This window comes from Astyanax mexicanus, chromosome 22, assembly GCF_023375975.1.
Source record: "Astyanax mexicanus isolate ESR-SI-001 chromosome 22, AstMex3_surface, whole genome shotgun sequence".
Taxonomy (NCBI): Eukaryota; Metazoa; Chordata; class Actinopteri; order Characiformes; family Acestrorhamphidae; genus Astyanax; species Astyanax mexicanus.
Genome location: NC_064429.1, coordinates 18,798,387 through 18,819,968, shown reverse-complemented (window position 1 = coordinate 18,819,968; position 21,582 = coordinate 18,798,387). Strand labels below are relative to the sequence as shown.

General features: G+C 37.3%; 1 protein-coding gene across 1 annotated transcript in view; it reads left to right on the top strand.

The window, feature by feature from the left end:
- The window catches only part of dapk1 (death-associated protein kinase 1), a 101,645-nt gene that overhangs the window by 43,268 nt on the left and 36,795 nt on the right, over nt 1–21,582 (top strand). Inside the window, exons 4-11 of the mRNA XM_007257684.4 lie at nt 6,491–6,629; nt 8,663–8,792; nt 11,353–11,401; nt 11,520–11,546; nt 17,141–17,293; nt 20,266–20,311; nt 20,403–20,492; nt 21,451–21,543. Of these exons, the coding sequence (XP_007257746.2) occupies nt 6,491–6,629; nt 8,663–8,792; nt 11,353–11,401; nt 11,520–11,546; nt 17,141–17,293; nt 20,266–20,311; nt 20,403–20,492; nt 21,451–21,543 (727 nt within the window). The remainder of the gene's footprint in view (nt 1–6,490; nt 6,630–8,662; nt 8,793–11,352; nt 11,402–11,519; nt 11,547–17,140; nt 17,294–20,265; nt 20,312–20,402; nt 20,493–21,450; nt 21,544–21,582) is intronic.

The following is a 21,582-nucleotide window of genomic DNA, read 5'->3' as shown; positions in this document are numbered from 1 at the left end:
TCGTGGTAGCACTGCAGAGTATATTATCTCAGTAATCATTACCTCTATACACATTTTTGTGTATAGGCACTCTACCGCTCACACTGCAATAATATTGTGGTCATATGTGTCTCTGACCACCTCTAAAATGAGCTTTGAATGATCAGATTACGATGCATCCTCTAGACACGTTGTACCCACTAATGATCCGAACCCCCAGGGACGCATGTTAATAACAAATATGAAAAGTGTCTAAGAGTGATCTGATCAACAAACGCTTATGTTAATGCCAGCTGTGAACAAACTACAGATTTCACTCTGCTATTTTTGAATTATAAATTAATTTCTAACTGTCAGTGTGATAACCTACAACCCTGTTTACACCTAGTCACTACATGCGTTTTGAGTGCCAAACCACATAAAAACTAGAGCTTATATCGGACCCAAAAAAACCCAGCTCGACCCCACCCATAAACTAAACCCGAGTAGAGTCTTAAAACGGAGCTTTTTAAAATCATTTTCGGGCTGTATGAATGAACGAAATCTGTTCAGCATTATGTAATTAACATTGCAGCACTGAAGAAGCATAGAGCTATTATTTATGAAAAATGGTTATTAAAGGAGAAAAAGTACTTCCAGTCTCCTACAGCTTTCTGAGATCTAGTAATTTTGTGCTTTTTGCCCAGCACTCTGTATATCGGCCGTATCGGCGCATATTTTGCCCCAATAAATCGTTTTTCACACCGTATCCAGCCTCAAAGTAGTTTCACACCTTCTTGGTAGAATCTGAAAAGCCCTGGCATTTAAATCGGCATTAATATTTTAAAAAGTGCACAAGAAGCTTATTAAAATCCACTGTTTATATCCCATAACGCTAGCTTCAGCTCCGGGAGTCACCATCACTGTACGAATAATAACATAGATATGTATACATACACTCTGCATAGCCTGCACCCCAGAGCTGTGTGATTTTATAACATTCAAACGTTTTTTTGTTTTTTTTTTTAAAACACAGCTTGATTTGTTACTTTGCTATATTGAGATTATTACACCATAGCTTTATATAAAATAAAAAAGCATAAAAAACAGACTACCTACGCCACAAATCATTTTCTTCAGACCGCCCCAACCCGGCCTAAGGAAAGTGGTGGGGAATCTCGATTTTGGGTCGGGCATCAGGTCAGGCTCGGGCTCAAGTACTTGTAAGGATGTAATCTGAGATGAATTTGTAGATTTGCTGCATGTTACAACATTGTAAATGTTTCTATTTTGCCAGAACACATCCAACAACCAAAACTCCACTCAGCCTTAGTACAACCAAACTTTTTTTTTGTGTGTCCAACAAATCAATCTGTTTTCAATCTAAATAACCAGAGACAGATTTGTGTACCAAGTGTAAAAGATCAAGTTATCAGGATACCATCCAGAATCTATTTACATGAAGTGACCAGGTGTAAACAGGGTTGATTTTTTATTTTTTTTTTGCCCTTCTGCTTTGTGAAGTTGTTTTAAGAATGCGTCATATGGCCACATACATGGAAACAGGATTGTTGTCTAAAATGTGTATGTGCTTGGTTTTCCTTGATCAGCACTACAAACGAAAGTATGCCTGAATGCAGGAAATAAAGTATCAGGTGGTGTAAGATTTCATCTGATTTGCATCTGTGGAACTGACAGAGTTAAAAATGTGGAATCTACAAGTACAAAACAGTTTGGTCATGACTTTAAAGGAAGTTTACACAGAATAAAGTTAAGGGAAGTTGTTGATTTAAGGGAATTTTGAGTTTCAGTCTGAACTGTGTTCTTTTTGTTTTTCCTGCTTGCTCTTTAGATTTTATATTTTGGTTGTTAATAATGATAAGCACCTATAATTCCATTTGTTTGTATGTATATATACTGACATTCCACTCATGACATATTGACAGCTTTTCTATTCACTGAATAGTGGTAGATTAAAGTGTGTTAAGATCTAGATTTGTCATGACATGTCATTAATGAGATCTGGAGCAGTCTCAGATTTATATTATGTGTTAAACGAAACAGTATATTCCTTGGATCTGTAAAGTAATAAATCCAACTTGTATACACTTGTATGAAATCCAAATGAATTTCATGTGGTTTATGACGTTGCTTACCATGGTAGAAGTTATTGAACTCGTCTTGTGCTCATTGGTGTAGGTTCAGCGCCCTTAACTTGGCAACCCGAGTGAGCTTGGCATCTGTAGAGGGATGAGCAGAACTCTCTCTGATGTTTTGAAATTGGACTGTTGTAGACATTTCACACACTCACTCTCCTTTCCTACTGATTACTCCTTAAAATAAAATGTCAAAGACTGATTCTCGATCTATAGCTGTTACCAGCTATCTAGTCAAGGTCATTTGAGTGCATGAAATAAAAATAAATGCATATTAAATCAGATGCTTTAAGCTTGAGACTAAAAAATCATCACAAGGTTGCCGCTGGTGGGCAGTGGTGGAACCAGTTCCTCAAGTGCTAAACCCGTTTGGCCTGTTTGTGCGAGCAAGTACAGCCCTTTATCAATGCATCTGTGGAAGAAAGGGGCTCATTCATGTCTATTCCGTTTTGACTGTAGCAGCACACAAAGATGAACGGCTAAATGAGCACTGACTGGTAAAGAAGGATTCATTTGGAGTTAATGGTTAAAAATAAATGGCCTTGGGAGAGCTATTACCTGCCTATATGTCTGCGTCTGTGTAGAAATAAAGGTCTGTTGTGTAAGATTACCTCCTGTACATGTGTTTGAGACTTGTTTACTTTGTAGTTGCTGTGACTGAAATGTCCTCTGTGAAAAATCTCACAGTAAAGGCTTGTTTTGTTGTGCCGATATGTTTCAAGCCTTTTTTTATTTCAATCTTTTCAGTTTCAAAATAACAAAAATAAAAAAGGACCTGTAACAAAAGTTAAGTTTCATTATAATAATAATGCATAATCAGCACTTAATAAAAACTATATACAGCTCTGAAAAAAGGCCAAATGTGCTCTCTCAGGGCTCCGGCAGCTGCATGACCGGGATAAAATTCAGTGCATTATAAAATATTTTCGTTGCTGAGCTATAATGATTTGAATAATAATTAATAACATAGTGCTCAAACTTTTACGTGCTACTGTATGAATGTCCCGGGATTCCCAATTACTGTGAGAAAGCCCCAAGGCAGCTTAGGAACTTTAATTTGTTGCTCTGCGTGAGTTAACTCCTACATGACAGTGTTCTAATTATCTCTAGATGTTTCTAAAGACTCTTATTTAAAGAAGCTTTTGGAATGCTGTGTTACCACATTTTAATGTGATCAGTACAAAAAGATAAGAGATTACATATACTTTGAGTTTTAAACTTATAATTACGACCATGAGTAGCTTTATTTATTTATTTTTTTCTGAAAGCCTTTGAAGCTGTTCCCACTGCTAAGCCGGTTCCCTTTGCCCTACTGTAACCTGTACTGTACTATTCAGTGCTTCTGGATTCTTCTGTCCCAGGCAGTTTGTAGTTAAGAAGAGAGTTAAGGGCTGCCCTGAGGCTGTTTCCAACATGAGCCCACATTTACATATTATGCATTTGAGAAGCTATGTTGTTTGTGTGTGTGTGGTACAAACTAAACAACCGTGGAACTGGAGGTGAAATTTCATGTTCATTGAGGTCATCGAGCTTCCCGTCATAAACCTTTTGTACAACACTTCCACCCGTTATTGTGAAGTGAGATATTTCACAAACTGTCCTTTTTTTTTTTTTTTTTTTTAAGTAGGGCGTTGTTTTTTCCCTTTCTCTGCATGTGGGAACAGAAACCTATCTGCTCGCGGTTATTTTTACAAGAGGGCGATCAGTGGATGCACCGGCTCGACTTCTCAGTTATCAGGCTGAATTATCATGTCACCACAGTGCAGCTGTTCTGCTGCTTCCTCCTTCTAAATAAACACGCCAAGATCCTGTCAGTCCTCGCCCAAAAGCGATGATTAGCGCTCTGCCAATGCTTCTGTTTGCCAAATCTATGGATACCCAGCAGCTGGAAGTGTAGCTACAGTAGTTGTGTAGTGTAGTAGAATCTTACTTTAACTTTGTAAAGCACTGATTAACTATATATAATGTAGTCTGTATGATATAGACAAAACATATTTGCAAAATATATGATGTACCGCATTTTTTGCAGTATAAGGTGCACCAGATTATAAGACGCACTTTTAATAAGCATCTAATTTCTGGACGCGCCGGATTATAAGGCGCATTATGCAGCACTATATTTATACTTCTACATCGAGTTAAGTTACGTAAACAAAACTGTAATTCTTAAAAAACATATATATATTTTATAAGTCAAACGAGCACAGGTTGTTTTTCTCTTCTAAAAACTGTTTATTTGGGTAAATAAAGTGCCTCTGTTTACTTACAGTAAACCTAGATTTCCAGAATTCCACTAAGGCTGGGTGCAGCAGCATTATCAGCTAACAGCTAGTGCTAGTCACGGTTAGAGTCTAATGCCGCCCAACAGCGCTACACTGAGCAACCCTGAGAGTTCCAGTAAGCCAATAAAATATTAGCTAGCAGTTTGTTCCGTATAGTTTTTTAACATGGTAAACGCGCAGGCTACAGGCTGCCCTCTAAATGGCAAAAAAGGTAGTGCTTAGTGCGGTTAGTGGCTAATGCTAATACTGCTGGAGAACTAATCAAAAAAATTTACACATGAAGGGGCACCGGATTATAACTGACTATTTTTGGGAAAATTAAAGGATTTTAAGTGGACCTTATAGTGCAAAAAATACAGTACTTAAAGCAATGTGAGTTGTGTGTAACATTTATTTATAAATGTAACTATTTATTTATAAATATAACTTTTAAGTATACTTTTATGACCAATACTTGATTGTTTTTTCATTGGAGTGTTTAAAACATACAGTATAGCATTCCACAGTAGATTAGAGGCTCATTTATAAAAGTTAAACTTAGTATTAAGAAGTTAGTGTTATGAAACCAGGCTTTTAACAGGCCTGTCAACATAATTTACATTGTGCTGTCCCTACCTTGTATATTTAACTACACCAAATTTGGTTCTGAGTCAATAGGTTTCTGCACTTTCTCTATTCACTATTCACTATTTCTCTAAACATGAATTGAAGTTGAAAATCAAGGTTTTCTTTGTGTGACCCTTCCATAAGTTGAACAGTGCACCACCACCAAATCCTGTAATAATTTGGGTGTTTTGCCGTTTTATTAGCAGTTCTGTCTAAACATATTCTTGACATATTCATTACTATAATGGAACTTCAATCAGTGCAATCAGTATTATGAAGGTATGTATTGTGTTATAATATATTGTGCAGCCCTGTGTTTTATTAGAGGAGACGGACTATAAATGTTTAAAAGGATTTCACATTGTAAGGCTTTTTTACTTGCTTAAAATGTCCATCTTATGCCATGCTGTGATTCATCTTGTGGACCTTTGCCCAGTAATGCTCTGCTGAGATTGGTGTCCTGTTTAGACTCTTCTGTCTGTAGCTGGTTGTCAGATTTCCTCGTTTGGCTAGTTCTATGTGGTTTGGCAGTGAAACTGCAGCTCCGACTGTTGATCTGTAAATGCTGTACTGAACCTTCTCCGTTTTCAGACAGACGAATGTCAAATTTGTCCAGGATATTTGAGCTTTGTGTGCTCTAGGCTGGAGCATATCTCGTATAGGGTTTCTGTGTATGAGTCAATGATGCTGTCAAATAAAATTTTACAAATTTCGTATCTTCATGTAAACAATTCAGATAAGTGCTTTGAAGTGTTTCTAATACAGGTTAATTAAATACGGCCGTGAAAATATCATATGATCTGACCATAATTTATCTTTATTCTTACTTTTATATTAATTTTTTACAGGTTCTCAGTAGTGTAATGTTTTATAAACAATACTTAAATTTACTAAAAAGTACTTAAAAGACTTTCCTGTAAATCACAAAATTGATCGTTTTTGAAATACTATCAGCATACTGTACGTCTATGTAATGTTTCTTCATATTTTGACAGTATTTCATTAACACATTTATTAACTTTAACTTGGATTAAAAGTACCCTTTCACATGTTCTGTGCAATTACACCATTTTCACCAGAGAGGTCTCTAAATCCAAAAATCCCTATAGTATTCAGACTGAAGTTTTTGTAGAAAATAGAAATGATGTGGCATGATTTTATGCATGATTTGAATTTGTGTGTATATATATATATATATATATATATATATATATATATAATATATATAATTTTAGTCTAACAAAAAATGTAGGCATCACATAATTGATTCTTATATCATGGTATATCATAAGTATACCTGTGGTTGTAGTACACTGAACAGCTACATACGTAATAGTAACAATACGCTCCTATAATTCCTATAGTATTTAGTATATAGTGGCTTCAAGTATTATTATTATTATTATTATTATTAATTTATTCATTTGTTTTTGTCTAATCACCCAGCCTGCAATCAGCATTGCCACTTTTCCTCTGTTCTCTCTGCAGTGTGGCGGGTGGAGAGCTGTTCGACTTCTTGGCCGAGAAGGAGTCTCTCAGCGAGGAGGAGGCCACAGAGTTCCTCAAGCAGATCTTGGATGGCGTCAACTACCTGCACTCCAAACATATTGCTCACTTTGACCTGAAGGTACGGAGCTGGCCTGAGCTGCGGTAGATTTGATTCTCACCCAGACCCCACGCTGAGGTGCTTAGTGGAGGTGTGGGCCAGCCATAGCAAATCAATAGTTATGCTCTCATCCTAGTGTTAGATGTGCCAGATTACACCAAATGACCCCAGAAAGAGATCACAGAGACATGGAGACACCGCACCTTGAGAAATATACTTGAGTTTTGCTGTTGTTTTAGAAATAAATAAAATGTTATTTTTCATCAAAGTGTAGCTCTAAACTTATCCAGATCTTTATTTCACACGGAGAAATTGAGGTGGTTTAAGTATTTCAATATTTTCACGCCTTGCGCCTATGCCGTTAAAACAACAACAAAAATTACAAATATATTTCTGCTGACGGGCATAGTGGTAAATTTCTGCCGTGTTGCTATCTTGGTGGAGGAAAACACAGGTGCGCCACTGACTGATTTGAACCCTGACAACAGTCAACATTCAGATGTTCATTGCTATGTTGGCTTTTTACACACACATATAGACACACCGCAGTGAGCAAACCCAACTTTAACATCAACAATAAACAGAATAGAAAATAGAAAAATCAATACTGTTACAGCATGAACACGCAGGTCAGTTTCCTCTGCTGAGAAGCGCAGACGCACTGCGCCGTTAAAATACCAATCCCCCAAATCCAGAGCACACCCAGCTCTTATAGGGAATGTAAGGCAACTAAAACACTTATTGGTTTACTTTCAGGTTCCCCTTAAAACACACCCATGATTAAGAAAGATAATTAGTTAATGCCTATTGCGCATTTCAAACCGCACTGTGCGTATTATTTGCGTCTCCACAATACCAAACACAAACAGGCACGCCCTAAATCCCCCCAAGCTATGTGATGTGTGGTGGATGGCTCGCCTATAGATCACTAGGTCTTCCCAAGGTCTTAACTGCCAGGGTATATTGTTGTAGTTGTTCATAGTTGTATTGTTTCATAGTTCTGCAATATAGCAAGGTTGCAAAACGTGAGGCAGTGTTTTGTTATCTGACTGTGTTGTAAAGGGATTTGTGATGTCTTACTCAGTGTGTCTATCATGCTAGCAAATGGCATTTAAAAACATTAATCAACACGTAATGTCTTATAGACAGTACTGGAGAAAAAATGAGCCCACTTAAAAATAATGATGAGTTTCTTTGATTTTACCAAATTGAAAACCTCTGGAATATAATCAGGAAGAAGATGGATGATCACAAGCCAGGAGTGGCACAAAGTTATCCAAAAGCAGTATGTAAGACTGGTGGAGAAGAACATGCAAAGATGCATGAAAATTGTGATTAAAAACCAGGATTATTCCATCAAATATTGGTTTGAAAGCTCTGCATCTTTTTTGCTGTTTCAGAAATTTCTCATTTTCTGCAAATAAATGCAAATTCTACTCAAACATATACTTATAGCAAAATAGCAAAATCATAGAAGCTGATTCAGAAACTGAAGTGGTCTCTTAATTTTTTTTCCAGAGCTGTATCTATTTTGTGCAATGGGTCTCCTTCTATGCTAGTACTGTAACTGATTCACCTTATTCTTAATCCCACATGTCTAGCCCTGCCTGTGTAATAAGATCTGCCTCGGTTCTGGGAGCATTCCTTAGCATATCGTTTTGATATTTTTTGAAGTCAGTAGAGCTTTTAAAAGATTAGGCCGTGAGTGAAGCAAGCTGAGAGAAGGAAGTATTGTTTCCGTGGAATTTCCTGGCTGGGACGCGTTACAGCCAGGCTTGAGTAGTGCTCTGCTTTCTAGTGAGAACTTGTGCAGCTTTGCATGCAATTTCCATGTGTTAAGGCTGCATCCTGGTATTTTCGTTCTCTCTTTCTGTTGCTCTCTCTCTCTCTCTCTCTCTCTCTCTCTCTCTGTCTCGTTCGCCTGGTTTGCTCCAGCGCTCTCGTTCTGATCCTTTTCTACTTTCTGATCCATTGCCCTCATTCTATGTTTTGTGATATTAGATTTATCTTGTCTCAAATGCTTCTTCTTTGTCACTCTCTCTTTCTCTCTCCAGCCAGAGAACATCATGCTGCTGAACCGGAGCATGCCTCACCCTCGCATTAAGCTCATCGACTTCGGCCTGGCCCACAAGATCGATTTTAGCAACGATTTCAAAAACATCTTTGGCACTCCCGAATTTGTAGGTCAGTTTGCCAACCCTGTTCGGCCCAGTCTTCCCTCCAGTCTGTTCATCTGTATCCCAAATCAATAGCCTGACATAACTGCCTAGCTTTAGCGCGGATCAAAACCGTGGTATCCTGGAATGTCCTGCGAAATCCACCCTGTAGTTCAAGTAAGGATTCTCTAGCCATGTGGTTTTAAGTCTTGCCTCAGACTGAAAGCAGCAGCAGCAGCCTCTCCCAAACCACTGAAGCTTCTTCTTCTACCCATGAGTCAGCTAGCTGTGTTTGTTTTTTGAGCTCAAACCCCCCCCCCACTCTTCCAACCCCATTATGTCTATCTGGCATCTCACTCAGTCGTGTTTGAATGTCAGCCAATGCGGCTGCAGGGTGTGATGAGACAGCAGAGCTAATAGAGGGACAATTATCCCCCCAGATTAACCAAAGGCCACTGAAGAATAGCATCTCATGCCTCATTTAGCATCTCGCTAGGTCTAAACAACACTCGTTTTTAATAGAGCTTACACTCTATATCACACACGGCTGAAAAATAATTTAATGGGGAGCTTTTGCTATCGCTAATAGCTGCCAAGGTTGTCCTGACCTAGCAAAAGAGCAATTGCACTGGATGGCTTCAACTATGTCTTATATAAACAACCCCCCCTCACAGTCGTTACTACAATCAGTAGAAGTGTAGTTATAATATCATTATATTTGTTTACACATTATATGTCCAAATGTTTTTGAACAGCCCTCTAATGAATGCAATTAGGCAATTTAAGTTGCATATAGATGTATTGCTAAATACAGCTCTGGAAAAAAAAATTAAGAGACCACTTAAAATGAAGAGTTTCTTTGATTTTACCAAATTTGAAATCCTCTGGAATATAATCAAGAGGAAGATGGATAATCACAAGCCATCAAACCAAACTGAACTGCTTGAATTTCTGCACCAGCAGTGGCATAAAGTTATCCAAAAGCAGTGTGTAAGACTGGTGGAGGAGAAACACAGCAGAAGTGTTTCAAAATCTAGTAAAGACAGTCATCAGCAGGATTAAATCTTTTTAATATGCATATTCGATACCCTTGAACAGACAATGAATAAGCAGGTGCCCCAATACTTTTGTCAATATAATGTCATTATTTAATTCATCTGGTTATACATGGCTTGCCTGTATTAATGATAATTCAAATTAGACTGGTATTAAACCCAAGATCACTATACAATAGCTACAAAGAAATAAATGAACGTAGAAACACACACACACACTTGTTTAGAAACGAGAGGAAAATAGTTTCCCAGACACTGGTGGAAAGTCCTGAGAAATAGTGGAAAAGTCCCTCTTAGCCCGAAAGACGTAAGAAACACAATGCAGTTACTATCACTGGCATTAAAAAAAACCTGAAAGAAGCCAAAGCATACTTTAGAAAGTCCCCAGAAATGGTTTAATACAAAGTTAGAGTTCTAAAGTAGTCATAGGGCTGATCTGGATGATTTTTCTAAATGACGATATACAATATGTATCTTGATTGTTTTTTTTTTATCAAGGTAACAAAACAACACTCCTGAGACAAAGCGATATTCTCCAGATTTTATACAGGTGCTTTTATCATTCAGTGCCGTTTCCTGTATATTAGAATAACCTAGTAGTTTTAGCAGGATTTTATATTCTTGACAACTAAAAGTTTAATTTACACCAATTAATTATGATTCTTCAAATACATGTTTTTTTCCACTTCAAAAAGCAGAATGACAATGTGAGAATGGTTTATTCTCATAACCATTGAAGGGAAGAGAAAAGCTTACTCTCTACAAGCTTATTGGAACGCAGCATAGTTTAAACGATATAAACAATACTGTTTTCTCATATGAAAATATATCAATAAATCTTAAAAACTCGATATGTCACCCAGCCCTAATGAGTCAAGAATGAAATGCTACAGAACACGTTTGAAAAGATCTCAGAACACCAGTTGTGTGAAGACACTCCTCAAATTTGAAAGACTGATTGAAGGACAACAGAGGACTTACCATGCCATTTCTACTTCCAAACTCTTTCATTTGTTTTGGAAACAACTCAAACTAGAAAAACAAGACCAGTATAAACCAACAAAACCACAAGTTTTCGTCCAATTCACATCATCATAATAGAGTATCTCTTCTTCTAGTTCTATTCTCAAACCTATCAATAAGGGATATCAATGAAAAGTTCCAGAATCAGAGTTTCGAGTTCTTAGTGAGGAATAATTAGCCTAAAAATACACATGCTTGAGTAAGCACTGGCCAAAGCTCCAGCATTATCACTTTGTGACTATATAACCAGACACAAACTTCTCTCAGATTAGACCCATCCCACAGACACCACCACATTCAGGTCCTCCATTTATATCCTTCACACTTCCGAAACTGAGATTTCCCTACTCTCTTAACGAGTGACTCATTTCACAGCTCAAATATTTTGGTGTGAATAACAGCATAGAAACACCCTCCTCTCCTGTCAGTGCTCAGTTCCAGGCTGATCTTCTGTAAGCACTTTCAGACGTTGCTGGTTTTAAGCTGTCTGTATGCTCTGCTGTTTTTCAGCTCCAGAAGTAGTAAACTATGAGCCCCTGGGACTGGAGGCAGACATGTGGTAAGAAATCCACCCCACACTCTGCTCAGGCCTGATTATTTATACTACATTGTTGTATTCTCAAGTAATTGCTCGTCTCCTTCTCACTCTGTCTGTCTGTCTCTTTCTCTCGTTCCAGGAGTGTTGGAGTGATAACTTATATATTGTAAGTATTTCCTGACAGTGCTGATGACTGTGATTAAAGGTAACATCAAATGTGAATTATGCACACGTTTTATTCCCTTGCCCTCTGGCTTCAGGCTTCGTCTGTTTTTGTGATTGCTTTGCATTTTGTAAAGTAAAAGCCGTAACCATTTCTCACACTAATAAACAATGATGGCAGCCTATTTGCTTGGGCATTATGAATTATATTTAGCATGGAAATTGATTTTGGTAATACTTTACTGTGTGCTGTAGTCGTTTCAGCTGAAGCATCCAGTACAGAGCAGAGAACAGCATCGTCATAACCATTTGATTTTCTATTACCTCCATAATTGATGCGCTTTTACTGAGCAGAGGAAATGCCTGATAATAAAAAGATTTTCATTAAATAAAGTGCAATATCGCTCATTAGCAGACCAAATCTACTGCTGTTGTGCTGCTCTAATGTTTAAATGTAATTATGTAATTTAATAGGGTGTTATACAAAAAATTACATTTACATTTTATTAACAATTTAGCATAAATCACTGAAGTTTTGGAAATTCTCAGCCTGAACTTGATTCCTGGATAGCCCTTGCATCTTAGTTTGCTACCTTAGCAGTGACTTTCTGACTGCCACTAAACCTACAGCTGAAACTGAGGCTGTTTTTACACATAAAAGTCTGGAACAAAGTCTAAACCAAGGTTCATATATTTGTTGTATTGTATTCTTTTGGTCCAGGTAGTTTTGTTTCACACTGTAGTTAAGTGTGCTATCTCCTTTTATCAACAACTACATGGGCTGAATCTCCCTATATTCGACATTGCTTGGTTTTTAGAAGGATGTGTATCAGACATCGCCATGTAGTCCATTTGGCAAATTGGTTTTTCAGGGGTTGTGCTAAATCTGACCCTCCTAACATGCATGTTTGCCATGCAGGACAATGAGAATTTATTTTATATTTGTTTATGAATAAGGATTCATTTATAGTTACAGTAGATACAGGAATCACCATTGTGATGTTGTTTGATGGGTGACAGTAACATGTCAGCTTCCCATAATTGGTTTTGGTCTGGACTGTCAGATTTATCAGTTTGGTCTAAAACAAAATATCTGGTTTAAAAAGTGCAATGAACCCTATTATTGGCCAAAGGTCCAAATTTTGGTTGAACCACAAAAGATGGTCTCGGTCTGGATGAGTCGAACAATAATTCGGATTGCTTACAGTGTGATAGCATTTTTTATTTTATTTTTATTTATTTTTTTTGTTGTTCAGACGTTGTGAGCAGTTACTGGAAGTTGAAGCAGTCTATTGTCACCAGAAGAAAAATGGCCAGTGTTTTGATTCCCATACATGCACATCATGCAGCAGTATGGGTGCACACTTATGACTCTTGAATCTTCTGTAACTATAGATAAACCCTTATTTATAAACAGAAAAAAGATTACACTTATATTGCTGTGTGACACATGTGCATGAATGAGTCAAAATTTGGCTCAGAGGCAAAATTCGGCGCAATATCTAAAAAGAAATTTCCTGAACTGACATAGACCAGTGACCAGGTGATGTAGATGACATAATGCAGCTTAGATTTCCAATATTTTGTCTAAGGGTGAGTTTTCAATAACATTTCTACAGCACTAAGGCTGGTGCATTAGCATTAGCCGCTAACCGCAGTGCTAGCAGGATGTAAATGCCGCCCGATAGAGCTAGACTGAGGTACCCTAAATGTTCCGGTGACCCAGGGTGGTATCAGGTAGCGCTGCGGGTAGCGGCTAATGCTAATGCTGCTTAGTGCTGGAGAAATTTCATTGAAAACTGTCCCTTATAAGGCTGTACTTCAGCAAAATGGCTTTACAGAATTCAAACACAAGGCGCACTGGATTATAAAGCACACTGTCAATTTTTTTGAAAAAATTAAAGGATTAGTCCGAAGAATACAATACTTAAAAAATTTTATGTCCGTATGAAATGTCTCATGTTTCTTTACAGAAATTTGCAGTGCTGACAGAAGCATTCTCCAACTAATTAGTATACAATTGCACTTAACTAAAGGTTAAACTTGTGCACAGGGGGCCACTATATGTGGTGGTATATTTGGTTCTGCCATTGAGGTCATTGGAAAGTTTGTGTGGGTGTGTGATGAGATAAAAACAGAGGATGCTGACTGCAACTGGAGTTAAGATCATCATGGAACGATGCAATTGTGGGAACATCAACAGCACTGATACATTCTACAGTTGAACACAACACGTGTTAATGGTTCTCTCCATATCAGCTGTCTCAAAACATTATGCAAATGACTGTCTGTCTAATTACTGAGTGCTGTGCTGTGTGCTTTTCGCTGTTTGCTTCCTGACCTGGCACAGGTGTTCACATGATCCTATTGAATTTTGATCAAAATGAATATGACACTCTGTAAATATAACCAGCAGCTCTGTGTGTGTGTGTCTATATTTAAATAAATATTTGATGAATATATATATATATATATATATATATATATATATATATATATATATATATATATATATATATATATATATGAACACTGTAACAAATTAATGTGATTTTACTGTGAAATTCTAACAGTAAAATTCTGCATCAGTCAAATACAGAACAATGCTAAAAATAAAGCGCCAAATGTAAGTTTCCTAATTACAGCAACTAGCTGAAAATAGTGGTGGATGCTGGAGGATCAGCTGCTTAGTGAGGGATGCTGGTAGTGTGACGGACTGTTTTACTTTTCGCATCTTGTGTTATTTTTGTTTTAAAAGCTGTTCACCCATTCAGCTGCTACTTAGCGGTATGTCCCCCATCACAAGTGATGCCACAACACAAGGAGGGTGAAGACTAGCACATGATACATGTGCCAGCTAGCCTCTGATACATGTGAAGTAACCACCACCTCTTTTTTAACTGCTGCTGATGTAGTATTGCCGAGTAGCATCACAGTGCACTCGGAGGAAAGCACAGTGATTTGATTCTTCAACATCAGCTCACAGATGCATTATACTGATTAACATCACCCTTTGGAGTAATGTGAGGAAAGAGTGCCATCTATCCTCCCAGAGAGAGCAGGGCAAATTGGGCTCTCTCAGGGCTCCAGCAGCTGATGTCAAGCTGCATGACTGGGTATCAATCCAGCGATCTCCCGATCATAGAGGAATGCCCCCCCAGCTTCTTTTCACATACCAAGCTTATGTAGGTTGCCAGATTGGCACACAGTGGCAAGCAACGACAAGTCGTTCTCTGTAGATGATTAATGCATACATACTTTTGCAGTTTGCAAAATGCCCATCTCTACTATGGTAATGGTGGTGGTAAATTACCCAGCTATAGTTAGCAATCTTACTGAAGCTCGGTGATTACCTGTTTGCTGTTTCTATACCTAGCAACACAGGATGTGGAAATAAGACTGAGGGGAATGGTGGTGGGCAGATTTAGAGGCACACAGACACACAGATTTATGTGATACATCCTGATCATGTTAAGAGTTACTACAGAAAATGTAGTCCATAATGGTCCTTTAAAATAAATGATATATGCTTTTTTTTTTTTTTTTTTTTAAATCAAAGCAACACATTTGTTGTTCTGTTTCTCACCTCTGTCTTCATCGTTTTCTCTTGGGTCTCACATGTATATTAGCTCTAACACTAATATACTCTCTCTTTCTCTTTCACTCGTTTTCCTCCTCTCTGTCTGTCTCTTTCTCTCTCTCTCTCTCTCTCTCTCGTCTTTCTCTCTCTCACACTGCTGTCATTCTAGACATGGTAAAAATAGAGCCAAACAACAGGTTGTTATCATCTCTTTTCTCACTTCACTTCTACATCATTACCATGCATATGCCGTGTCTCTCCTACTGTTTTACTTTTTTTTGCTGTTTTCATCCACTGGGAATCCTGTTAATTGGTTGTGTGATTCCAGCACAGCTGCCATGTTAAATGAATCAGTGAATTTTGTTAATGTTCTTGCTACAAGGCTTCGTTGCCAAATGGCGCAAACGTGGCCCACAGCTTGTCCAATATTTGCCCTTTTAATTAGCCACAGCAGTGAAGAGATGTGTTTTTTTTTTATAGAGAAGTGGGAATATTTTAAAACCTCTGAACTGTTCACAGCTGGGATGTTCATGTCTGACCTATCAACCTGTCAACTGCTCGGTGTTTTTTTTTATAACTCTGAATTACATAAATATCACCAAAGGGGGTATAGACTAAGGATGGGACAAAATCTAGATATTGTGATACTTTGTACCATTTTTTTAATATACATTACTGATACATGGTGTCAAATTTTTATTAAAATATACTTACCCCACAATTGGACTTAATAAATTACTGTTTTATGACTCCACGTGGTGGCGGTAATCAAATGATTAGGGTAAACCTGCAGAAAAGAATACTAGTGGTCAAATTTTGTGAAACTGACAGCAATTGATCCATAAATCCTGATATTTGTTTATTTAGGAGTATTTTATCATCTATAGTAACACTAATGCTCTGAAGTTTTGCAGTGAATTGTCTTGCAGTATATCGAGTCTCACTGAATCACATTATCGTGATATTGTATTGTGAGATGCCCTGTGATTCCCACCCCTTGCATAGACAATAAAAACAAAAACAAGTCTTTATTTTACGTTGTTTTCATATTAACACACTATTAAGCCAAAACAGATATACTAGTGCATCTTAAAAATGTGAAACTCATATTATGTAGATGTATTACACACTTTCTTTTATAGTTGATGATTATGAATTACAGCCAATGAAAACCCCAAAAAATCAGTGTGAGCAGTGAGCCAAGTCCTGCTGGAAAATGAAATCCGCATTACCATGAAAGTTGTCAACAGAGGGGAGCATGAAGTACTATAAGATTTTCCAGGAAAACACTGTTTTGGATTTGGCCTAAAAGACCCCTCATTCATTACTTTCAAAGGTGTTCAGATATGTATTTTTCCCTTTCGTTTTTTAAAATAAAATGGTGTGCTACATCTATTGACTGTCCAATCATTGAAAACCCTTTTTTAAAAGTGGGTGACTTGTTATAAACCTATGTAATTTACATTTAGGACAGTGTGCATAATTCAGTATTTTTATAATAAGTTTTGGAAATTGCTTCTTGACAAAAAGTCTACATCAGGCTCATCATGTGTTTTTTAAACCACAGAAATGTTCAGCTCTTATAAAGATGGATCCTACTGTGCTCATAAACTGATTAAAACCCAAATAAAAAAATTGAATCGAATTGGAGATTCTTTGTTAATAGTATGTGGGTACAGTTTGGGAATAAAGGCTATTGTTTTTCACCCACAGCCCACATACACTGTATTTTACCCTGACTGGAAATACTCTCATAATATACCTTCTAAAGTCTGTAGTAAACAACACGCTTTTCTCAGACTTACAGTATTAACACTGTGCTTTTGTGGCAGTTCCTTTGATTTAATGCAGCTTAACACAAATCGGCTTTGTTCTATGAGGAGCCGCAGCAGTTGACTGTTCTGTTCAGCCTCAGTGCTGTTATAACACAGAAAGGCAGAGCTATGTTTTTGGATATTTCTTATACAAATGATTACTTCCCTTTCTTTTCTTCACACGTATCTCCTGTCATCCTGCAGGCTGAGTGGTGCTTCTCCGTTCCTGGGTGAGAACAAGCAGGAGACGCTGGCCAACGTATCAGCGGTGGACTATGAATTTGACGAGGAATATTTCAGCAACACCAGCGCTCTGGCCAAAGACTTCATCATGCGGCTTCTCGTCAAAGACCCAAAGTAAGAGTCCAAGCCATCTGGAGAGTCACTGATGTTGTATCGTGTGTAGAGACATTCAGTTATTTTCTGTTCTGTTTTATTTTACATATGCTGTTTTAGTGTAATACATTTTGTAAGTAGTACCATTTTATGTTTTATCTACATTTCTGTTTCTGATATTTTGAGCTCTAGAAATTACAAAAAAAGACTTTTTATATGCCATTATTACTCTTAAATTAACCATGTTGTTCTTGCTCAGATTAGCTTTGCTCTTGTATGAACTGGTTTATGATCTTGCACTGTAAAGACAAAACTGTCTTCAGCCAATCAGATACGATTACTTGCTTCAGCTCCTCTACATAAATGATGAATGCTATATCATTTAATTTGATGTATACAATTTTGTAATACTCCAAGCACATGATGATAGAAAACAGAATAATCGTGAAAAATGTAAAAAAAAAAAATTGTGGGTCTGGGCTCCAGGGTCATGCTGCTTGCCATCAGCAGCCAGAGTCAGAGGGAGCACAATTGGCCACGGTTATGTCGCTTAGCACAGGTGTCTGCTGCACTTTTCTTTAAGCATGGTGGCTACACAGTAATGCCCAGAATGCATCAGCAGCAGTTGGAAAAGAGATGGCGTTTGGCTTTACTTGTATTGGAGGAGGAAAGCGCTAGTCTTCACATTGCTAGTGTTAAAGACATTACTAGTGATAGGGTCCTAATGAGGGAGTGGGCTCATTGGCCTTCTGAATTGGGGAGAAAATGGGATAAAATTAGAGAAGAAAAACTGTGCACCTTATATCAAATATCAGTGGCTAGCACAGCTTGACAAAACACTTGAAGATCCATCCATCTTGAAGCAAGGGGTTCTATTGTACTTTTCCTAACCAATGAGAAAGGAAGCTTTGTTGCATTGAAAGCATAGGAGAGTCTGCAAGAACACAAGAGACATTTGATTGTGTGTGTGCATGCTTTCAAAGCATAAAAAAGAGTAAATTGTACAGAAGCATAATCTGCAGTTTTGTACAAGAGCATAGGTAATCTGAGCATGGTAAATTTGAGTGAACACATGTCCTTTGCATTGAATAAATGTAATCTGTGAGTGCTGCCTAAACTGTGTTATTGTGCATTTGTCCTATTAGTAAAACTGTAGCTATTAATGAATTATAACTTACCATAGTTGTAGAGGAAACCTTAAAATCATTGAAAATGATCTGTCAGTGCTGGATTTAACTTCTCATTGCCATTTTGTATATACCAATACTAGATGGTTAACTAGTAAATACTTAATTCTTTTCAGATGCTTGGTAGAAGTCACCCCAATATACATGGAGAAATCTCACAATCTTTAGGAAATCTGAGAACAAAAATATAGTCATTGACATAAACTGAAGATTGTTCAACAAAATGATTTTAAAATGAATTTACCGTTTTATTAAGGATGCTAAGAAGTACCAACAAGTTTCTGCACTCAGCTGTGCATCAGAGTACGTAAAGTTTGTAATTACATGCTTGAAAAACACAGTAGCCAATGGCAATCCTCCAAATACCACAGGTCGGACAATCAACCAATAAAAAACTGACAGCTCAATTGTGGAGGATGGTATATTGATTATATTTTGAGAATTTCCTTGAAATGTGTTGATGACTGTGTTTGTTTCTTTTTTGTATAAGTGGTTCAGTTTCTTATTGGCTAATTGTCTTGTGGTATCTAAAGAGTTTTCATTGGTTGTTGTGTTGTTCAAGCATATATTTAAATTGGTGGTGTTATCTGCTGTCTTTTAACCCTAATGAAGGCCTGGGTTCAGAAACTTTTTTGTACTCCTTTGTATCTTTATTAAAACATCAAATCAGCAGTCAAAGAGTGTTGCTGGTCTTTTTTATTATAGACAATATTAGACAGCTAAGTTTAAAAATGCAAAACCGTATCATCCTTAATTCAAAATTTTCCTCATAAATACCACTTCATTGACATTTCCGTCACCACCTAAACATAGCGTGATAATTGCCATAAGTGAGCCTAGTATGGTTTGATAATCAGCTGATGTCTGGCCAATGTGACATGCACAGTGTTTTCTGTTGTCAGGATAAACAGTACTGCATTCGTCATGTCAAAGTCATTTTTTAATATAAGGGTCACAAAAAAACATGACTCTGGACCTCAGTAAAAAGGAACAGACCTTGCATGCACAGGAACCAGCGGTATATCCCCAGAACTGTAGACAATAGCATTTCCTTCTTGGGCTTTCAATTCCTTCTCTACACTGTAGTTGGTGGCTGGTGATATGTTAGTCACAAAGCCTATGCACTTCTCCCATTTGGTCCCACTTCACATTGTGGGTTGACCTCTTTTATATCCACTGTGTATTGAGTGAGAACTGAAAGCACTTCCATAGAAATCATTGTCTGATCTAGGTATTAAAAGGTGGTGCGGCTGTTAACCACAGAGGTGAGGGCTTAGTTAAAGCTCTGTGGGATCCATTTGATCCAGGGTTATGTTCAACTCTTTTCTGAGCAGTATTTAGTGCATTTTGTTCACATTTGATTTGACCTATTAAGTAGAAAGATCTTAAGGTGCAAAACACCTTGATACAGTGATTCTCCAGTTGGACTTTGGGTAACAGGGAATAATTTTGCATGTTTTTTTTATTTAGTTGGTTGGTTAGTTAATTGGTTTGTTGGTTAGTGGTGTAGGTGGTTGGTTAGTAAGTTAGTTGGTTGGTTGTTTGTAAGCTGGTTAGTTATTTGGTTGGTTGGTTAGTTTGTAAGCTGGTTAGTTACTTGGTTGGTTGGTTGCTTTGTTGGTAAATTGGTTGGTTGCTTTGTTGGTTGCTTTGTTGGTTACTTGGTTGGTTGGGTGGTTGGTTACTTAGTTGGTTTGTGGGTTAGTTATTTGGTTGGTTACCTGGTTTACCTCATTTTCATTTCAATGCCAGATGTGTTTGACACACTACCAAAAATACAGCTGTTCCTTTTTGTTTTCCCCACAGAAAAAGAATGACGATCCAGGACAGCCTGCATCATCCCTGGATCAAGGTTTGCCTGTTGCCTTTTCTGCATTGATTTTACGTGTTTATGTCAGAAAATGTATGAGCTTATTAAATAATTGCAATAATTTTTTTTCCAGCCAAAGGACACACAGCAGGCACTTAGTCGCAAGGAGTCTGCAGTGAACATGGAGAAATTCAAGAAATTTGCAGCCCGGAGAAAGTGGAAGGTACATTTTCATTACACACGGAAAAACTTTATGAATTTATGAATATAACTTTATGAATATAAATTATGTTAAGCTGAGCTAAAGGCGCTGATGCCATGTGGGTCAGCCAGTTTCTAAGAGTCTTTTAAAGGTGTAGGAAACACTACTCACCGCTCTCTGCCTTCATCTGTAATTTCTCTAAAGAAAAGACTTACACTTTTAATAGTTACAGAGTTCTCTGTGTTTGTGTCTTTTTATAGTTATTATGATGAAGTGTGATTAAGTGTGAATGTGCTGTGTGTAAGTGTGTAAATGCTGCAGTAAAGAGTGCAGGAACATCATCTGTTAGAGCACTGCTTTACTACAGACAAAGACTTTGACAGGTTTTAGAATCCATTTCCACAAAAATTCAATACCAGCTTTAATAATAAATTATTTTATTATTTATTTTTTTTTATTTTTTTACAATATATAATTTTTGGATTTATTTTTGGATTTTGTACCATTTATTTATTTACTTTTTACAATATATAATTTTTGGATTTATTTTTGGATTTTGTACCATTTACAGTTATTGACTGGACCTTAAAGGGAAAAAAGGTGCTCTAAAATTTTGACGTGTAGCGTATGAAAATAACTTTTAAAATATGTGATCAAGAATTACACAAAAAATTCTCGATGACATGGCTTGATAATCGCTGCTTGTATTACTCTTGCCAGTAGTCCTGCCCTGTTCCAATGCCCTCAAGCCCTGAATTTCATTGCTAGAATAGTTGGATTAGTGTGTTTGTATTATAAATGGCAGGTAATTGGTGTTCTACCAAGCAAGAAATCCCTTTATTTAATGCAGACGAAACACGATTGTGATTGGCATCAATTTCATGCTTCAGGAGACTAATCTTAAACATGAAGAATTCTAACACTTAGTGTGAGGTTTTCACTAATGTTCAAATATTGTTCAATTTTATGCCTCCTCCAGCAATCGGTGCGTCTGATCTCTCTGTGTAACCGGCTGTCCCGCTCCTTCCTGTCCAGAAGCAACATCAGTGTGGCACGCAGTGATGACACTCTGGTAAGAACATATTACAAATTTTAAACAATATTAAAAGAT